Here is a 20,296-nt window from a genome sequence, read left to right on the forward strand (position 1 = left end):
TTTACTGCTTCTATGCAGAATCCATTGACTTCTCTCCCCGCCGTGCGCTGGGACCCAGTGCACCCTGATATTGTGAATTATATCGCTTCGCTTTGGACGTCAAAGAGATCAAAAGTGCCAACCTTGCTAGCGATCTGGTGCTTTGCCCATCCAGAATTATGTACATCTTCACGGCCTGTTCTGGGTGTGTCGCAGGATAAACTTTGGCTAGGCAGATCTTATGGCATGTGCGAGGGGTGGCAGAACCACCATGTAGTGCGGTACACCTGACACTTACACCTGTGTTAGCTTCTAGATGCATTTCAGCATCTTGTACAGAATTATTGTTTGAAGGAGGGTCAGCCGTTGGTCGATGCGTCACCGTGGAGTTTGGATGCAGGGCAGGATGCAGGGTGTCTGTTACTCTTACAAAGGTGACATCACACCTTGGCTGTGCACATTTTGGCTATGTGCTCTGTGGAATCACAACATTTAAAACAGATTTGGTACTCCCTGATTAGAGCTTTCCTCTCTTCCATGGGCTTCATTCTGAACTCTCTACATTTGTTCAAAGGGTGGGAAGTTTCATGGAATGGACAGAATTGGACTTTGTTGATGATGGTTTAATTGGAACTGCCCTTGGTAATAGCACATCTGGCATGTTCCTGATGGAGTTGAAGACTTGGGTTTTGTAGGCAGACACAAAGGTTCTTTCCCTTGTGTCTTGTATGGGATTGTTAATCAGTCTGTGGTTCAGAACACGTTTTTGCTCTCTGGGGACACTGGCCTTCTAAAGGCTTGAGCTTGGGAATCGGTATATGTCATTGTTTGCTGTTGGACAAAATCTGCAAGGAGAGCAAAGGGGGGATCGTGTCTTTGATTTTTCACCTTGTAACGCAAATAAACTTTGATCCATTTTTAAATTAACAGTTCTGGTAACTTACAAACAACAAGTAGCTGCACCGCGTATTGGTCAAGGCGTAACATACCGTTTAGTTCAGGGTCCTGCTGAGCTAACCTTAGTTGCTTAATGAGTGTGGAGAATGACCACAACTGGTCACGGTCGTGCCGACCGATATTAGGGAAATTGTTGATTTGCTCAAGAGTGTGTCTTCGGTCAGCGCAGATGTACCATACCGCCTATCAAGTTCTTCCCAAGCCTCTTTACAGGCTGTGACTGGATCCTCCAGATAGGTGTGGTAGATACTTGTAACCATTTGTGCAGACTTTGGGCCTAGCCAGGCCATCATATGTATGATCTCTCCATCTGGCTGCACATTCTCGGCATGAACAGCCCTTAGGAAGATGTGCTTCCATATTCGATAGGGTTGGCCTGGCGTGTCAGAAAACTTCTGTGTTCCTTGAGATCCCAAGTCCACCTTCCTCCGGCAGGACTGCCATTCTGTCTTGTATGCTAGGGGAGATGGTACGGTATGCTCCAGGACTTTGGTGGGTTCAGGACCATTGGTCTCCTGTTGGTTCAGACTGTTGCGATCTGTAGGTGTAGGCACGGTTGCCAGCAACAGCTGATATTTTCCTTCGGAAAGGTTCTGTGTGGCTTCATCTTGTCACAGTGTGGGCAGAGGTTGTTTTTGATATTGCTCTGCCGGTTGTTCGTGTTGATTACTCTGTTGGTTGATGCTCAAGTTGCCTTGCAGTATTGGTTGGAAATCCTTTGCTTCGGCTACTTGCGGCTACTTGTGTTCCTACTGGTTGAGGATTATTCGCCGTCACTGGGGAATTGTTGTGGGTGCCTCACGTGCCTGGATTTGTCGGGGTAAATTCTCTCATTCCAAGGGAGGGTTCGAGTGATGCAACTTGAACCACATGATACATCTCATTAGTTGTTGGTTTGGTGATTGTCCCTGTTGTGCCACACGTTGATCATCTATGTAAGCTTTCACATATGCGCCAAGGGTTTCTTCCTCTAGATTTCCAGGATCAAAGTCAGGGAAGCCGCCATTAGCCTCAGCATGTAAAGCTTTGGCCCGTGTTAGTCTTCTTTTCGCTTCCCGCTCGCGTTGAAGATATTTTAGTCAACCCTGAACTTTATCTTTCTCAGCCATTCTCTCTGCTTCCGCAGCCACTCTCTCTGCTTGAACTCTGGCTTCTGCAGATGTTCTCTCTGCTTCCGCAGCTACTCTCTCTGCTTGAGCTCTGGCTTCTGCAGCTGTTCTCTCTGCTTGAGCTCTGGCTTAGTTTAGTTTAGTTTAGTTTAGTTTAGTTTAGTTTAGTTTAGTTTAGTTTAGTTTAGTTTAGTTTAGTTTAGTTTAGTTTAGTTTAATGAAATTTGTATGCTGCCCACTCCGATTGGGACTCATCCATTCTATCCAAGAGGGACTGGATATTAATCAACAGCCCCAGGCCTGCCGGAACAGCCAGGTCTTGGTGGCTTTACGAAAGGCCAGGAGAGTGGTGAGGGTCCGGATCTCTACAGGTAGTTCGTTCCACTGGGCCGGCGCAGCTACCAAGAAGGCCCTCCCCTGAGGGGCTGCCAGCCAGCATTGTCCGGTCGACGGTACCGGAAGGAGGCCCAACCTGTGCAATCTTATTGGTCGTTGGGAGGTAAATGGCGGGAGGCAGTCTCTCAGGTAGCCAGGTACCTAAACCATGTAGGGCTTTAAAAGTAACAACTAGCACCTTGAAGCGCGTCCGGAGAGCAATGGGGAGCCAGTGCAGCTCGCAGAGGATAGGTGTAACATGGGTGTATCTAGGTATACCCAATATCGCTTGTGCGGCTGCATTCTGGACCAACTGTAGTCTTCGAACACTCTTCAGGGGCAGCCCCATGTAGAGCATGTTACAGTAATCCAGTCTTGAGGTGACAAGGGCATGAGTGACCATTCGAAGTGCCTCCCGTTCCAGGTAGGGCTGCAACTGGTGCACCAGGTGAACGTGGGCAAAAGCCCCCCTGGTCACAGCTGACAAATGGTGTTCTAACGTCAGCTGTGGGTCCAGGAGGACACCCAAATTGCGGACCCTCTCTGAGGGGTGTATAATTTCACCCCCCAGGCTAAGAGGTGGAATGTCTGGACTATCCTTGGGAGGCAGCATCAATAGCCACTCGGTCTTGTCTGGATTGAGTGCAAGCTTGTTCGCTCCCATCCAGTCCCTGACAGCCTCCAGGCACTGGCACATCACTTCCACTGCTTCGCTGAGTTGGCACGGGGAGGACAGATACAACTGAGTATTGTCCCCATATTGATGATATTAGATCCCGTGCCGGTGTATGATCTCACCCAGCGGCTTCATGTAGATATTAAATAGGAGGGGGGACAGGACCGAACCCTGCGGCACCCCATATTTGAGGGGCCTATGGGTCAATTTCTGTCCCCCAACCAATACCGACTGCGACCTGTCCGAGAGGTAGGAGGAGAACCACCTTAAGATGGTGCCTCCCACTCCCACCTCCCGTAATCGTCGCAGAAGGATACCATGGTCGATGGTATCGAAGGCCGCTGAGAGGCCGCTGAGAGGTCAAGAAGCACAAGGATAGAGGAATGTCCTCTATCTCTGGCCCACCAGAGATCATCGATCAGCGCGACCAAAGCAGTTTCGGTGCCGTAACCGACTGAAAGGGTTTGGCCTCCAAGGTTGCCATTCTTCCTTCAGCAGTTGCTCTTCTTTAGCTGTCTGTAGATCTGCTTTGGCCAACTCAGCTTCCATTTGTGCTTCTGCAACTAGAGATGACCGTGATCTTTGACTGCAGTGGGAAGATTGCTGCGAGACGCTGCTACCCACTTGGGATCGGATTGATTTTGCTTGGAAAGATGATGCTATTCTGGAGATGTGGGAGGAAGCTGCATGAGACTGCTGTAGTGATCTGTGTGAACGATGAGATACCACAAATGTGGCCTCCCCTCCTTGTGTATCCTTGGGACTAGATGAGGACCCTTTCTTAGAAACATGTGTGTTTGTGTGACCGCTGAGATGATGCATGCGAAGGATGAGGGACATTGGACTCAGCCGTCTTGCCCAGGGCGTTCTCCCTCCTCAGGCTGGTTTGGATAAGGTCTTTGCTGTGTCAAAACTGCTCTATGCATCCCTTTTTTTTAACGTCTGAATGAACAGCATTTTATCCTGGATTTCTTCATCATCCTTTAGTTGATTCTGGCTGTTGCAGAGGCGTTCTCCATATATTGCCCCTTGTGCGTAGCATATGTCCATGTCCTCACTTAAGGTTCGAGACATTTGGGTGGTAGATCGTCTTTGAGTTTGTTGCAGAAGTGTTGCAACCTCTCCCAACAACTCTTGTACCTTTGATAGAGGCTGTTCCATTCCTCCAAGAGGTTTGACCAGTTAATCTGTGTAGGCTTTCTGTACTGCCTTAGGTCATAAGATATTTGAGTTGCCTCTAACCTTTATGCCAGCTAGATCTGAGCTTTGGACTAATACTAAAACTGTATTGGGTTCAAGCATGGGGTTTGGCGAGTCTGATCCTTCTGCCATGACTGGAAAGATTCAATAATTCTATGACCAGGATTAATTCAGAGAATTTTTTAAATTCTTTGAGTTCAATTCACTCGTTGGTCACTAGGGGGTATGTTGCTGTGCTTGCAAACTCAGGGCTATTCATGTGTCAGCCGTTAGAATGTGTTCGATACTTTGCAGACGCAAGTGCAATTCACTTATTAACCTGTATGGTGCGTTGTGATACTACTGTTTGGTGTTATTGACAATGGCGTTATCCCTTCTGAGGCTCACCCAGCTCCTCTCCAGTTTTGGCATTCCTAAGGGATTTTCACCCAAACTCGGAATCCATCTGGTGACCTGGCTGGATGTGAAACTTCTCAAAGGGCTTGATCTTCTTTCAATAACTCATAAACAAAGGATGGCGAAATAACAAAAACATACTTCAATCTCTTCAGCGGAAGTTGCACTTGCTTATGGCTATAAGATAAACTATATTTTGGCTGGACTGCAATTTGCAGACGGCCCACTGGAAGTCGCTGCTTGCACACACAAATTGAATTGTCTCGGGAGGTGATGGGCCCTTTTATGGCTTTTGTTGTGTTGACAACATTCAATAAATTTTCAAAGGAATTTGATCTGGCTGACCTCTCACTCATTCAAATACCATTTCTATGGAACCTTTCCAAACACTGTTCTTAATTCTGTAGGAAACCCTCAGTAAGACATACAGGCTTTACAGGGTAAATTGCTTTGTCATGCAAACTAATACATTACAGTCTCTTGTCTCACTGCCATCAAGATGTTTCCCTGAAGCTCAATTTATTGCAGACCGAGCTGATCCTGTGAAGGCAGCTTTGTTGCACTGGCAAAGATTTTTAACTCATGCTGTTACTTTTGCTTTACTTTTGCTTTGAGAGAAGACAGGGGGTTAGAAATAACACTATGTTCTCAAGAAGGGAGCTGTTGAAGATGGGGGAGGAGTTCTGTTACTGGGGGAACTTAGCTACACAGAGTCCTTTTGCTAGAGGAGATGGTTTTCATTCATAGTTTTTTCACTGTTCTGGACTTGGCATGCAACCATGCCAGGGGCCAGTCAGCTTTAAACTTCACGCTTTAGGATTGGTGTCTCTCAGATCAATTTATTAACAGAAAATCTTAGTAGCAAACATACAGTTCAATATTCAGATATATCTGACCTTGATCTGTCCATTGCGCGATGTGAAAAAAACTATGCTTTTCCATTCCTCTGATGAAGCGGAGGTGAGGATACATGCTTTTAGCCCATTGTTCTCAATTAACACCAAAAACTCTTCACCGAGCGTCCTGCCATAAATCACTTTTCCCGGGCAGAGTACCTCGCTGCCCAATCGGGGAACACAGATGTGGTCACATGTTATGGAACTACATTTCAGACAAGGTAGTTCTGCCTACATTTCCCATAAGGTAGTTACATTTCCCGTGAGGTAGTTTCTTAAAGGAGACAGTCCTTAATTCTTATATTAGCTATATACTGTTGAGTCAGCACCATATCCATAGATGTAACATCTAACTGAGCATACAAATTACAGCCCTTGAAATTGTGGAAATACTTTTTTGAATAGAATGAATAAATGAGGTGGGAAGGACTCTAACTATAATTATCATATTGATAACTACAAAACAGGTGCAGCTAAGTTTATTCTACTCTATTAAAGGTTACACTTAACTGTTATGCTCTCTTCGGGACCAAATTGAGTAGAATTAACATATAACTTGTACATGGAAACAGTAAATTTGAATCGCTTCTTTTTTTTCCAAATATTTTTTTTTATTCTCTTACATACCATTTTAAGTATACATTCACATAATTGTTATTCTTCTTTACATTCATCATTCTTATACATTTATTATTTCATTTAATAGGTTATAATATACAGTTTGGGTTGCTTTGTTTACCATTTCTTCCTCCTTTTGTAACACCACCTTGTTTTCCCTTTCTTTTCTCCCTCACTCCCTTCTCTACTTCCTTCCTCCTTTCCTTCCCCTTCCTTCTTCCCTTACCTTTCTCCTACTCCTACTCTTCCTCTTCCCCTTCCTCCTCTCCTTACCTCTTTCTTCTTTCTCCATCTTCCTTTCATTCTCTCCTCTCTCCCTTAACTTGAATCACTTCTTATATTCTTTAAAATCACAGTTGGGTGCTTATGTAATTATACCCATGGCAGGAAAATGCATGTGTAAGCATTAATAGTGACTAATAACTTTAAACTCTAATAGTAGGACCAGCTCCATTTGTATAAAGATACTCAAAATATCAAACCTTGTAATAAAGAATTAAATAAAGTAATATATAATAACAATATCCCTCTTTTCAGAAATTCTATTACATTTTCACAGAAATAATATGTAACTGAGAAAAATCTAAGTCAATTGTCAAATTACACAGTGACAATTGAATATACACAAACAATACACATGTCACCCAGTGATATTTTATTAATATACCCTGTATTGAATAAATCATAGCTGCTGGGTTTGCTAAACACACTAAATGGAGTGACTGCACTGACTGGAATATTTTTGAAGAAATCGCTGGAGACCTGGATGAATTCACAGATACTATAACATCATATGTCAGCTTCTGTGAAGACCTATGTGTACTGACCAGGAATTTGCGAATATACAGTAACAATAAACCTTGGTTCACAGCTACATCATTCCAAAAAGGAAGCCTACAGAAAAGGTGATAGAATGCTGTACAATCAGACCAGAAACAGGGAGATCAGAGCAGCAAAAAGAAGATACTCTGAAAAGCTAAGGAATCAGTTCTCAACAAATGAACCAGCAAACATGTGGAAAACTCTTTAAAATATCACCAGTTACAGCAAACCTCCTTCCCAGGCTGAAGGAAATCAACAACTGGCATATGACCTGAACATGTTTTACTGCAGGTTTGAAAGGAAATTACAGCCATCTCCACAACCCCTATCTCAGACACACCAACAACAGCCAAACCTCCTACAATTGACCCCATCCCATTGGGTTCACAATCACTAGTCATCACAGAAAAGGAAGTGCAAGATCTATTTCTTTTTGCTTCAAATGCTCCACTATCATCCCAGTGCTGAAGAAGCCCTCCATCAAGTAACTAAATGACTACAGACCAGTTGCTCTAAAACCTGTAGTTATGAAAACCTTTGAAAGGCTAGTGATGTCCCACTTGAAAATCATCACAGATCCGCTGTTAGACACCCTGCAATTTGCATACCAAGCAAATAGATGGACAGATGATGCTGTTAATATGGCTCTACACTACATCTTACAACATCTTGAATCTCCAAAGACCTACGCAAGGGTCCTCTTTAGTTCAGCATTCAATACCATTATAGTGAACATTGTTTTAACTAAACTAAATCAGCTAGAGGTACCCGAACACACTTGTAAGTGAATCACAAGCTTCCTAACAGACAGGAAACAGCAGATGAAGCTAGGCAAAATCACATCAGATACCTATACTATTAGCACAGGAGCCCCCAGGGCTGTGTGCTCTTTCCACTTCTCTTCTCTCTATATATATCAATGACGGCATCTCAATCCATCTGTTAAAGTGCTGAAATTTGCAGATGATACAACAGTGATTGGTCTCATTCAAGACAACGATAAAACTACATACAGACGGGAGGTTGAACAACTAACCTTGTGGTGTGACTGGAACAATCTGGAACTGAACACACTCAAAACTGTAGAAATTGTGGTACACTTTAGGAGAAACCCTCCCATACTACCACCTCTTACAAATATTAGACAACACAGTATCAACAGTAGAGACCTTCAAATTTCTAGGTTCTATCATATTTTAAGACCTAAAATGGATACATAACATCAAAAACGTCATCAAAAAAGCACAACAAAGAATGTTCTTTCTGCACCAACTCAGGAGCTCAAACTGTCCAAGGAGCTGCTGATACAATTCTACAGAAGAATTATTGAGTCTGTCATCTGCACCTCTATAACTGCATGCTGTAGTACTAACCAATCATTATTTCAGAAAGTTCAAATAATATCAAAACAGAAGTTTGTTTCTCTGAAGAGTTTCCTATTTGTAGTACAGAGTACTTTAAAAGACAAAGAACTTCAGCAATAAGAGTAGATTCTCCTCTTCTGTTATATTATTCCACTATTATATTGATCAATGTGCCTTACCTAACCAAGAAAAAGTTTTTTTCTTAATTTTTACAAATTAATTATTCTACAATTAGAACCTCTCCAGTTACAGTTATTAAATAACAACAAAAATAGCAGCTATAATGGCAAGATTGCAACTTGCATAATTACTAGGTTTATTTTCTTAATATCTTACTTTGTAGTCCCAAACGTGCTTTTTTCAAGTAACTGGACTTTGTGTTTTTTCTTTGAAGATGTTTCACTTCTCATCCAAGAAGCTTCTCCGCTCTGACTGGTTGGTGGGGTATGGAAGGATTTATACTTCTTGCAGACAGTTGGTAATTTGCATTCTTTTAGTGGATCATTAGGGTCACCTGAGTGGTGCAAATTGGTGTGGAGCCTTCTTGGAACTGTTGAAAGGACTGTGTTGTAGATTGTAGATAGATGATATTGTATCCCTCGTCCTCTGTTGAGAGAGGGCTGTTCAATTTTGACATAAATGGCCTCTTTAATCCCTCTTTCAAACCAGTGATCCTCTCTGTCCAAAGTATGTCCATTCCCCACCATCTAGTCAGAGCTGAAGAAGATTCTTGGATAAGAAGTGAAATGCCTTCAAAAGAAAACCAGAAAGTCCAGTTGCCTCTTGAAAAAAGGACCTTTGACTTCGATGACTGAGAATCTCCATAGACATCTTACTTTGTAGAATACTTTGGGTCTTTTCTCATTTGTTACCATTAGTAACAACTAGATGGGTTATCTAATTACCTATTGCAGCTTGATTCCATCTCTTGCTCACTACTATGACAAGCATAGATGCCCTAGATTCCATCCTCTCATAGGATCCTCTATTTTTGTATTACTTGAACAGTTTGGTAAACAAACATACTTATAGGATAAGTATGTACTGACAATACCCATGGAATCAAATCCCCTGGGGCTTCATCTTACAAGTACTGATTGCTATATATTGATATGCCAACTGTTCCAAAAACACAGTAAGTGTCCTCACCCCATTCAGGAACTATCCAGAATAGGTTCCACAAAATCACTGAAATTTGTTATTCTCAATGCTCTAGTGCTTGCATCTTGTCCTATGCAATCACTGAACCTTAATATCCTTGCTTAGAACAGAAGGAATACTGGTATATCTGGCATAGAAAAATATTATTTTGGCCATTTTAAGATCCCAATCCATCAAAAGCATCTCATAAATGACAGCTCTGTATTAGGATTATTATACTGAACTATAGGCCAACAGCAATACATTGTTAGCATTCTAACTTAGCAATTAACAAAAATCATGAGAAGGAAAATATTTTTTGCTTTCAAGAACAATATTTGTCAGAATTGGATTTGGCCAGAGCCAAAATGGGTAAGATAATGAGAATTCAATATAAAATAAAAAGAATATACAGTTTCATCCAGATATCCTGCTTTGCCAGCGTTAAGTTCCTGATGCAATTTTGTGGGTGGAGTAATAGCAGATGCAAAGAAGCTTATTAAGGCAAATCAAGGGACTGAATACATGGGAAGAAAACCTAAATAAAACGTAATTATAAAGGATAGCATTAGAAGAAGTAGTTGACCTGTTCTCTAAAGCACATAAAGGACAAGAAGTAATGGATGGAAACTAATCAAGGAGAGAAACAACCTAGAAGTAATGAGAAATTTCCTGACAGTTAGAACAATAAATCAGTGGAATGACTTGCCTCCAAAAATTGTGGCAATTCCAAAACTGGTGGTTTTAAAGAAGAGATTGGAAAATCATTTGTGTGAAATGGAATTGGGTTTCCTGCTTGAATGGGATTGGACTCCAAGATCCCTTTCAACTCTGTTATTCTGTTATTGTTGAGGATGCTTTCATTTGAATTCCTGTATCTCTACAATAAAAGTTAGTGGTAATAATCCATAGCAGTGGTCCCCAAACTTTCTGGCTTGATGGCCAGGAAGTGGGGAGAGGGGATATTTCTCTGTGAGTGGCAGGCCACAAGTGCAAGGGGAGCTTCGTGCACCCATATACACTCCCCCAACACTTGCACAACCTGGTTCCAAACAGGCTGCAGCCTGGGAGTGGGCTGCAGCCTGGAAATTGGGGATGCCTAATCTATAGGGTTTCTGGTGGCAATGGCCCAGAAGAGACTGAAAGTCTAGATTCTCCAAGCAGAAATTCAGACTTTCACTACTCCACAATATAAACATACCTAATATAAATACAAAAATGTGCCAACAGTGTATTTTTCAAAAATAAATGCCTGTCATACTGGAAAGATAGAGAGCATAGATGAATGTTCTCCAGAAAATATAAGTATATCATTTTCAAGTTTCCCTCTTCATCATTAATGGTTAAATAAAACATATTTGTAATTGTTCTAAATAACATTTTGAAATGTTTTGAAACCCCATGTTGTTCAATTAAAAGTACACTTTTACCTTCATTAGCTATGTAAGATGATCAACATGAAAGATTTCTTTTTTTAATTCCCAACATCCCAGATGTGATTATTCTAATTTGTTACAATAACAGATAGTGACAGGTAGATATGAGAGCTATATGATTATTTTCTTTGCTTTGCCTTACCTGCCAAATCAAAGGAATTCTTAAACATGATTCTATTTCTCTTTTTGAATATTCTTGTAATAAAAATATACAGGAAATTCTCAATACATACGCATGTGTGTGTGTAACAAAAATTAAAAGCCTTTCAGAGAGATTTTTGTTTTAATTTTTATTTCTCATATATACATTCACAATTAAATAATCTCATAACTGTTGTTAATAATATGCATTTATAACAATTTTTCTCCCCTACAATTAACAATATAATTGAGATTGCTTTCTTACCATCCCATACACCCATCTTATTTTACAACAATCCTACTTCTTCTTCCTTCCTTCTCTCCTTCCTTCCCTCCTTTCTTCCCTCCTTCCTTCCCTCCTTTCTACTCTCCTTCCAGAGAGAATTTATTGAAAAACATGAGTTAGCCCTTACTTGGTTTTTCTTTCAGCTCAGGAAAATATAATTGTAAGAAAGACTAAAGCAAAAATCCCAATAAATTCAATTAAATGACCAGAGATTATTTTAAATTATTATTTAATTGCAGAAAGATTGATAAAACTATCATATTTATTCAGTATTAATCCATCTACCCAAAGGTTTTGAGCAGAAGAACTAAAAAGGTACAGTAACTCCCTGGAGTAAAACATCACCTGACAGTGTATTGCAATGATTGGGTTCAAGTATTCTTTAAAAATATAATCCATAAAATTGTATTCATTCCAAGTCAGATATATGAACTGTATTATTTCTTCTGGTTTGGTGACCATTCTGTGACCATTGGCTATACCTGTTACCTTGTTATGAAGAGGAACATTAAAATAATATATTCTACCTTACTAATACTCCATTCTATTACTTCTAGCAGTGATGATAAGGAAAAGGGAAAAAAAAATTGTACCCATACCAAATATCATCAATAAATATCCTACAGCACTGCTGGACAGAAGATAAATCTAACTGGCAGATTTCTAGATGATTTATAGTTCCTCCAGAAGGTTTGAAAGATTAAGCATATGTTGAAGTGCATCCCTGTCTTGACTAAATGGATTAATTGTCATGGGTTTCCTTTTTGATAGTCTATTTACTTTAATCATTAATGGGTATATTTCATAAGCTGTGCAGATCTTTCCTCATAAATAAATTCTCAAGAGTCCAATTTAGAAATATATGTCTCATGATGGCTTAAAATAAACTCAGCTTATTAATGTATTTCCTTTGCAATAAATAGAATGATGATGCTCTTTCAGTCTGTGAATTGGAAAATATTAATTGTACCTATAGTACTATACCTATAGCACTTCCTCTCATCTCTATTTAATCAAGTGTAATCATTATTTATTACAAATAGTTGGAGCTGAAATTTGTAACATTAAGTGATGTTATTATAAAGCATAACATCATGTGATTGCACCACATAGTTACGACAATCCTGGCAGTCCCATTGCTGTTATTAAGTGCGAATCACAGGAGTGATTAAGTGAAGAACTTATAGGACTACAACTTACAATTTCCTAGCTTCCAAACAGCAAAATCAATGGGAAAGCCAGCAGGAAGTTACAAGTCACAATCATGACAAGCCTAAGTAGCTCACAAACAGATGGTGGGAAGTGCCACAGCAGGCAAATAAGTACTATGAAGTGCAGTAGGCACATGTATGATGAGATGACCAGGCAGGTGCTATGGGTGACTATGAGTGCAAGTTGGCACACAAATGGGTGGGAACACAAATGGATGCAAAGGGTGGAGACAAGTGCAGGGGAATACCACAGATTTCCCCCTGCCATTGAAGAATCCTTCAGTGGCAGAGGGAATCTGCGGTATTGACCTGCATTTTTGTCCATAATTGGTAGCAGCAACGGAAGTGACTTGCAAACTCCTGTCAGCTTCCCTATTAACATTACTTGTGGGAAGTCAGAAGGGAAAATTGCAAATGATAATCATGTGATCATAGGATGCTGCAACTGTCGTAACTGTGAACAATTGCGATCATCTAATCATAGAGACACTGCAAAGATCACAACTTTAAAGACAGTTGTTAATCTCCTATAGGAGGGGTAGCAGAACTTGGGAGTGAAATTAAAAGAGGGGTCAGCCTAGAATCCCATAGCCACAAGTGAACTAAGTCCAACTTCCACTGAATTATCTAACACCAAGCTGGTGCTGTTAGTTGAGAAGATTCCCATGCATCAGCATGATAAATCACATAAAGCAATAAATCAGTTTCATTAAACCTTTATGTGCAGACACTATTTTTTTTGTGCCTGACATGTCCATTATTCAATACTGTCATAACTTTTTATTATGGTCACAGACCAGCATGATAATTAAAAGCATTAAAAACAACAATAACAGTAAAATATAAAAAAGACAGCCAGAACAATGCATTATGATTGGTGATGGTTTATTAGTGGGCAGTTAGAATCTGCCTAATTTTATATACAAAATTTGCCACATTAAGATATTTTGTGAGCTCCAAATCAACATGGAAGTCATATTAACATTTTAAATAAACCTATGAAGAACATTTGGAATTGGGTCACAAGTGTCTGGCTGGAATGCATATGCATGCAGCTCAACTTGCACAGCAGCAGAGCAGTGGGCAATCATGCATATGTGTGCTGGCCCATCACTCATGTAAAGGCTAGGTATGTGCATGCATGAGCATGCCATTCACACAATCCAGTTCCCCTGTCTCCCCTCAGCTGAACCACCTTGCTGCAATGGTTGGGGATTGCTGAGCTAGGAAAACTGAACCAATAAGATTGTTGAAATGTTTGAAATTGCACATTTATAGATTTATTATTTTAGTTGAAATATTATTTGAATAACATTTGAAAATAAGTATAATAGCTAAGTTCTAAACAAACCAATATAAAATACTTCTCTTGATTATCCTCTCTAGTGGAAGAGAAGGCTGAAACCCCCAAAAGTAAATACTTTTCCTCTCTGAATCCCATCCAGTACATTAGTACTGGACTTGAGGAATGCCTACATTTTTATAACCTAACAAAAATCATTATTAAGAATGTTGTTCTATTTATTCTGATTAGACCACATTCTGATTAGACCACAAAAATAAACCAAGGGGAGGGAAAATAGGCAAAAGAGAAATAATTATTAGCCCCTGCTTAGTCTCTCTTCTACTCTTATAATCATATGTCTTGTTGTTTACATTAAGTGTATTCCCTTTTTGAAATATGCATGTCAGTTGACCAGTAAGCAGATACTTATACATACCAAAAAAAGAATTCAGCTGTTGCACCAAATCTTGAAATATTTCTCTTTTCTGACTATTGTTTGTTTTGTTATTGAAGACAATTTCTGTTGAAATTCAACCCGTAATTTAAAGAAGCATTTTTAATAATGTTTGGTATGTCTTCTGACCTCTGTAAAGAGAGTATACTACCCACAAAGACCAAGTGCAAGTAGGTGATCTCACAATTTCTCTTTTTTTACAGAGAGACTAAAGACTGGGTAGAATTTGCTGTCTCATCTCCAAACACCATCAAACAGTGCCATTCCTTCTCATTCAGGAACATCTAGTTCACCATGAAGTCTCACCAGAAGCCACTACCTAGTCTTTGACTTACAATAATTCAAAGTTACAATAGTACTGAAAAAAGTTACAATGGCACTGAAAAAAGGTAACTTATGAATATTGCAGCATTTCCATGGTCATATGGTCAAAATTCACTTGGCATTCACTTATGTTGGTTGTAGCATTCCAGAGTTATGTGATCACCTTTTCTTCTGCCAAGCAAAGTTAATTTACTAATTTAAAAACTACAGTGATTCACTTAACAACTATGGCAAAAAAGTTCATAAAATGGGGCAAAACTCACTTAGTAACTGTCTCGCTTAGCAACACAAATTTGGGGCTCATAAGTCTAAAACCTAAACTACCTTTATTTCTCATAGTGCAAAAAGTCATCTAACAGATTTTGTCATGTCCTTTAGCCTTTTAAGCCAAGATTTTTAAGAATAATAATTCCCAATTTAGAGGCAACCTTTGCCTTCTATTCTGTATGTTCTCTGTTCAAGGATGCAGCCTTTTCATTATCTCAGAGGCTAACTTAGAGGTAGTTTTCCAGTCATGCAGGAGTCAGAAATTGCATAAGGGAGAAAGATTATTTAACTCTATGATTAATAGCAAGTAGAGGTTGCCTTCCTACTTAAAACTTTACCTGACCTTTCTAATTAAATATTAGAATAAATATTAGTAGATCACAGAAAAATGCTACAGCTTTTTTCTGGTTAACCTAATGGGTAAAGGTTCTGCAATGTACAATATTCTTATACTGTTAAAACCTAGTGAAAGTGAACATCCTTCACTTTCTGTTAGTAATCACTTCCTAATTGACTTTCTTGCAATTTCAACCAAGCTATGATAGCAGGTATCACAGCAGTTTTTGCTGTCTGCATGATTCTTCCTTTGGAAGCAAATTACCAACTGATAATGAAATACATAATAGAAATAACTTTAATCTCAGTAGAGGAAAACTAAGTAAACCTGGAAAACAAAAGGGATATGATTTTGAAATTTAAATTTAAAATATCAGTTCATTCTAAGTTAGTGGGGAGGGACCGAATCTAATGGAAGGATGTGAAAGTGACCAGCTTTTGAGTTGTTTGATTGTGAAAGAAAGGGAGTGCATCAGAGGTGGGTTCCTACAGTTTGCCCTGTTTCAGCTGAGTAGGTAGTAACTCGGCCGGCTACTCCCCCAAACCAGTTCTATTGGCGGTGCCATAGGTGGCACCATCTTGTTTTTTGCTTCTGCTCATGTGCTGAAGCATTTTTATTGTACTGTGCATGTGTGTATGGCACGCATCAAGCGCGGCCATGCCCACAGCACATCCCTGAGTGAACCATCAGTAGCAGCAGACAGAACCCACCCCCGGAGTGCATGCTTAATGGAAGCCTTATTAGGAACAGAAGATAGGAAGCTAAGTCTTTGCTTGTGCTGTCCTCTGCTTGTTTACTCTACAAAACACCTTATACAATAAGGAAACTGTGTAAACATATATGTCAGCAGATTAACTACTTTGTAGATCCCAGGAGTGCCAAGTATCCTGACAATATGCAACTTGCAATAACAGAGTAGGCTTTTCAGTCTGGAGCTTTGAGATCATTACAAACATAGATACTGTAGTCTAATTCAGCTGGTCCCCATCAGGGTGAGAGATGATACACAAAATGCTGGGATGGGACTCCAACTAGAAAACTTTCTTTGGTAATGAATAGGATTGAAAACCCCTAAAGTGAACTTAATTCACAATTTAGTTTTGGCTTTATTCTGTCACACCAAGGTAAGCAACTCTGAGGTTATATGAAAACCAAATTTCAGTAGAGAAGAATTTGTCTTCTTTGAAATCTAAATACCAAAGGAAATGTCAACTGATACTGTTTGTTATGTCATCATGATGAAAGGAGATGAAAAGTTGCACCATCTTGAGCTTTTTATTCATTTAGTACTCTTAAAAATAGACCAGCCTTCTCCTGTGTTGCATCTTGATAATATATAGTAATTCTTTACACTCGCTTAGATCGGGTCAGATCACTTCAAATAAAGTTTTACCTGCTGCAATTAGGCATATTGGAAGCTAGAAGCGAGTCGGGGAAATAGTGTAGTAAAGTCTTTATTGTCATTGTACAAAATAAATACAACAAAATTGGTTTTAGCCTCGAGAGAGTGCTATCCATGACAACAAACAACATAAATAGTATAAGGAATAATCCCAATGCAAGTAATTTAGGGGAAAAGAAAGAAAAAGAAAAAAACTAATCATACACTTCCACGAGTGCGTGGAGTGATTGTGAAATGAAATCAAGTGAACAATACGAGAAAGAGAAGCATCTCAAAGTATATGTTTTCCTTACCCCTTCCATGATTATATTTTTTGACATGAATGTATATGATTATATACATAAATACAAGATTATACTCACAGGCGCTACGACTTCGGCGGGCAGGAGGCAAGACTAGCCCAAGGGCTCTTTCTTCCGTTTTCGAGCACTTCAGGACGTCGGACAGCTCCTTGAATACTTCTGCGGCGGCTGGTGCAGGCCTGCTGTTCCCTTCCCAGGCGCCGGAAACAGGTGGGAGTTTGCGGACTTCTACAGTTGTCGCCGCCATCGCTTTGGTCCGGCTTTTAAAAGTTCGCGGCTTTCTGAAGGCGATCCGTGGAGGAACTGCCGGCTCCGAGGTCAGCTGTACCACTGTGTTGCGCGAGCGGTTGAGCGCTGAGGTGACAGAACCCATGGCCGTGCGGGGAGATCTGGCTCAGTCAGAGAACTCCGTTCGGGGCCAGATCAAGCACCTCGTCCGCCCTCACTCCGAAGCTCCGCCTTTTCCCGCCCTTGCCAGACTCTGGGAACTCAACTTTCTCTGTTTCAAAGGGCAACTTCAGGCCCCCGCGTCCTCTTTTCTCATGCTGATTTGCTCCTTCTGACTCTCGGAGACAAAAGATATAAAATAAGCAGCATCCAGGAGTTTGCCGTCCTACCATTGGTGATAGATAAAGGAGGCTCTCGAAGCCTGTCGTCACTTAGTTCTTTCTGTACTTGTATTTACTAGTCATACGGAACAGCGATAAATATTTTCTTTTCGGTGATTTGCTTTGTTGTGAAAAGGGAAATCCAGGGACTCATAGATTAGTTTGCTTACCATATTAAGCTATTTGTGCAAAACGATTATTTTATTAAACTAAAACTAAAGAAATTCAGAGAGCCACTTTGATGTAGTGATTAAGGCACCAGGCTAGAAATGGAAAACATGAGTGCTAGTCCTGACTTGGGCACAAAGCCCTCTGAGTGATGTTAGACCAGTCATTCTCTTCCAGTCCTAGAAGGAAAGCAATAGCAAATCACTTCTGAAAAACCTTTCCAAGAAAACCTTTTCAAGGCACTGTCTGAGAATTAGACACAACTGAAAAGAAGAAATTACAAAAGTGCCTTGGAGATAAGGATGGGAAACTATTACTATCTTTATTCATGCTGACCACAAGAACTGAAAAGAAAGCTTATCTTATTCCAGATAAAATTGAAAGTCTATTTAGGTTGTGTCACTCTTGCAGTAATCCTTTATTGTATGAAAAGGCTCCAGATTCAGCCAATCCTTACATGATGCCCTTCAATGTCTGCTATCCATAGACACCATGCTTAGAAAAAATGGGAGATGTAATCTTGTTTAGACATGGAACCTAAGAGATTGAGGCTTAGTTAGCACTTGGATAGAGACCACCCACAATCCCATGTGTGTAGACTAGATCAGGAAGATGAAAAACTTCCCAGAAAAAGCAAAATTGCATAGGTTTTGACACTATCTCCCCAGCCTATCATTAAAAGTATTGTTGATACTCATTAGGCAAAAATGTGAAATAAAGGGATTAAGAATAAAAAAGAAGAATATAAAACACGGGCATTTGCAGATGACCTGGTTTTCATCACAGAGGACCCTTTAGAAACAGGAACAGTACTAATGCAAGAAATAGAGGAATTTGGTAAAGTGACAAGATTAAAAATAAATAAAGAGAAGACAAAGACAATAACTAAAAACCTTATACATAATCAGAAAGACAAATTGGAGGGGAAATTGGGAATTCAGATAGTTAAGAAAGTGAAGTATCTTGGAATTGGCTGACTGCAAAATGCGCCTCTATAAAGAAGACAACTATATTAAACTACTACAACAAATACATAAAGATTTGGAAAATTGGGCCAAATTACAGTTATTGTTAATTGGAAGAATCATGACAATAAAAAAGAAACATTTTACCCCAAATTTTATTTCTATACCAATAAAATTAGGGTAATTGTTTTTTGCAGAACTAAACAAAACAATTTTAAAATTCATTTGGCAAGGGAAGAAAGCCTGAATAAAATTAAAACTTTTACAGGATAGTAGAAGCAAGGGAAGTTTTTGACTTCCAGATTGGGAACTCTGTCACCAAGCTGCAGCCGTAACATGGCTTAAAGATTGGATAACACTTAAAAATAAAAGGATATTAACAATAGAGGGCCACAATTTACAACTTGGCTGGCATGCATTTATCTGGGAAGGGAAGAACAAATCCCAGGCATATTTCCAGAGATACCAGGTAAGAAATGCTCTGCTAGATGTTTGGGGGAGAATTAAGAGAAACTATTACACCAGAATCCCATCAACTATGGAAGCAATGATATATCCCAACATACTAGATTTAAATAAAGTAGTGACATATAAAGAGATATTGGATGTGTAAGGGAAACTTAAATCTAACCAAGACCTAAAATCCCAAGGAATAGAAATAGACTGGTGGCCATATCTACAAATCCAGATAAGGTACAAAAAAGACTTAGAACAATACAGCTTTGAAAGAGAACAAGAACTGGATAAAATATTGGGGACAGAAGAAAAAATGATACCTAAAGCATACAACTGTTTCTTAAAATTTAAAATGGAAGAGAAAACAGTGAAAGAGACTGTGATAATTTGGGCCAAAAAATTTGGATATAACATTGAATTGGAACATTGAGAACAATAATAAGAGAAAAGTTATAAATTAACGATATCGGCAGCCTATAAGGAAAGCATGTACAAAATGTTTTATCATTGGCATTTACCCCCAGCAAGATTGCCCAAAATGTTTCCTAATAAGTCGGCAAATGGAAATGCAATCATGAACAAGGGGGATATTCTACCATATGTGGTGGACCTGCCCAAAAACTAAGAAATATTGGATGAAAATTAAAAAATGGTTAGAAGAAATTATGAAACAAAAAATAGAGATCAAACCAGAACTGTTTCTTCTGGGGATTATAAAGGGAAACCTAAGCAAAGAAATTCAATATATTATACTCCATCTAATAACCGCAGCAGAATTACGTTTGCTCAGAATTGGAAACAAGAAAACATTTCTTCGAATGCAATGATAATAAAAAAGATGCTCAACTGTGCAGAAATGGATAAATTAACCATGGAATTAAAAGATAGGGAGGAAACAGAATACTATAAGATCTGTAATAGGTGGTACAAACTAGAAACTAGATAAAATTAATACCTAAAGAGTACCTAGGAACAATAGTAAAGTGAAAAACTGTATATACTTGTAAACATAGCAAATAACGCTAAACATTAAAGTGTGTGTGTGTGTGTGTGTGTGTGTGTGTGTGTGTGTGTGTAACATATAAGACCATGAAACTGAAAAACTTGTAAATAGAATGGATA

The 20,296-nt window shown here is 39.5% G+C and overlaps 1 protein-coding gene across 1 annotated transcript in view; it reads right to left on the minus strand.

Moving 5' to 3' along the window:
* PDE1C (phosphodiesterase 1C) overlaps positions 1-18,411 on the minus strand; it is a 477,912-nt gene extending 459,501 nt beyond the window's left edge. The window contains exon 1 of the mRNA XM_087714401.1: positions 17,038-18,411. Within this exon, the coding sequence (XP_087570527.1) occupies positions 17,038-17,350 (313 nt within the window). The 5' untranslated portion in view covers positions 17,351-18,411. The remainder of the gene's footprint in view (positions 1-17,037) is intronic.
* Positions 18,412-20,296: the final 1,885 nt, after the last annotated feature.

Source organism: Thamnophis sirtalis, unplaced genomic scaffold (genome assembly GCF_051295495.1).
Source record: "Thamnophis sirtalis isolate CommonGarterSnake01/CBP01778 unplaced genomic scaffold, rThaSir2_p1.2 scaffold_4, whole genome shotgun sequence".
In the NCBI taxonomy this organism is placed as follows: domain Eukaryota; kingdom Metazoa; phylum Chordata; class Lepidosauria; order Squamata; family Natricidae; genus Thamnophis; species Thamnophis sirtalis.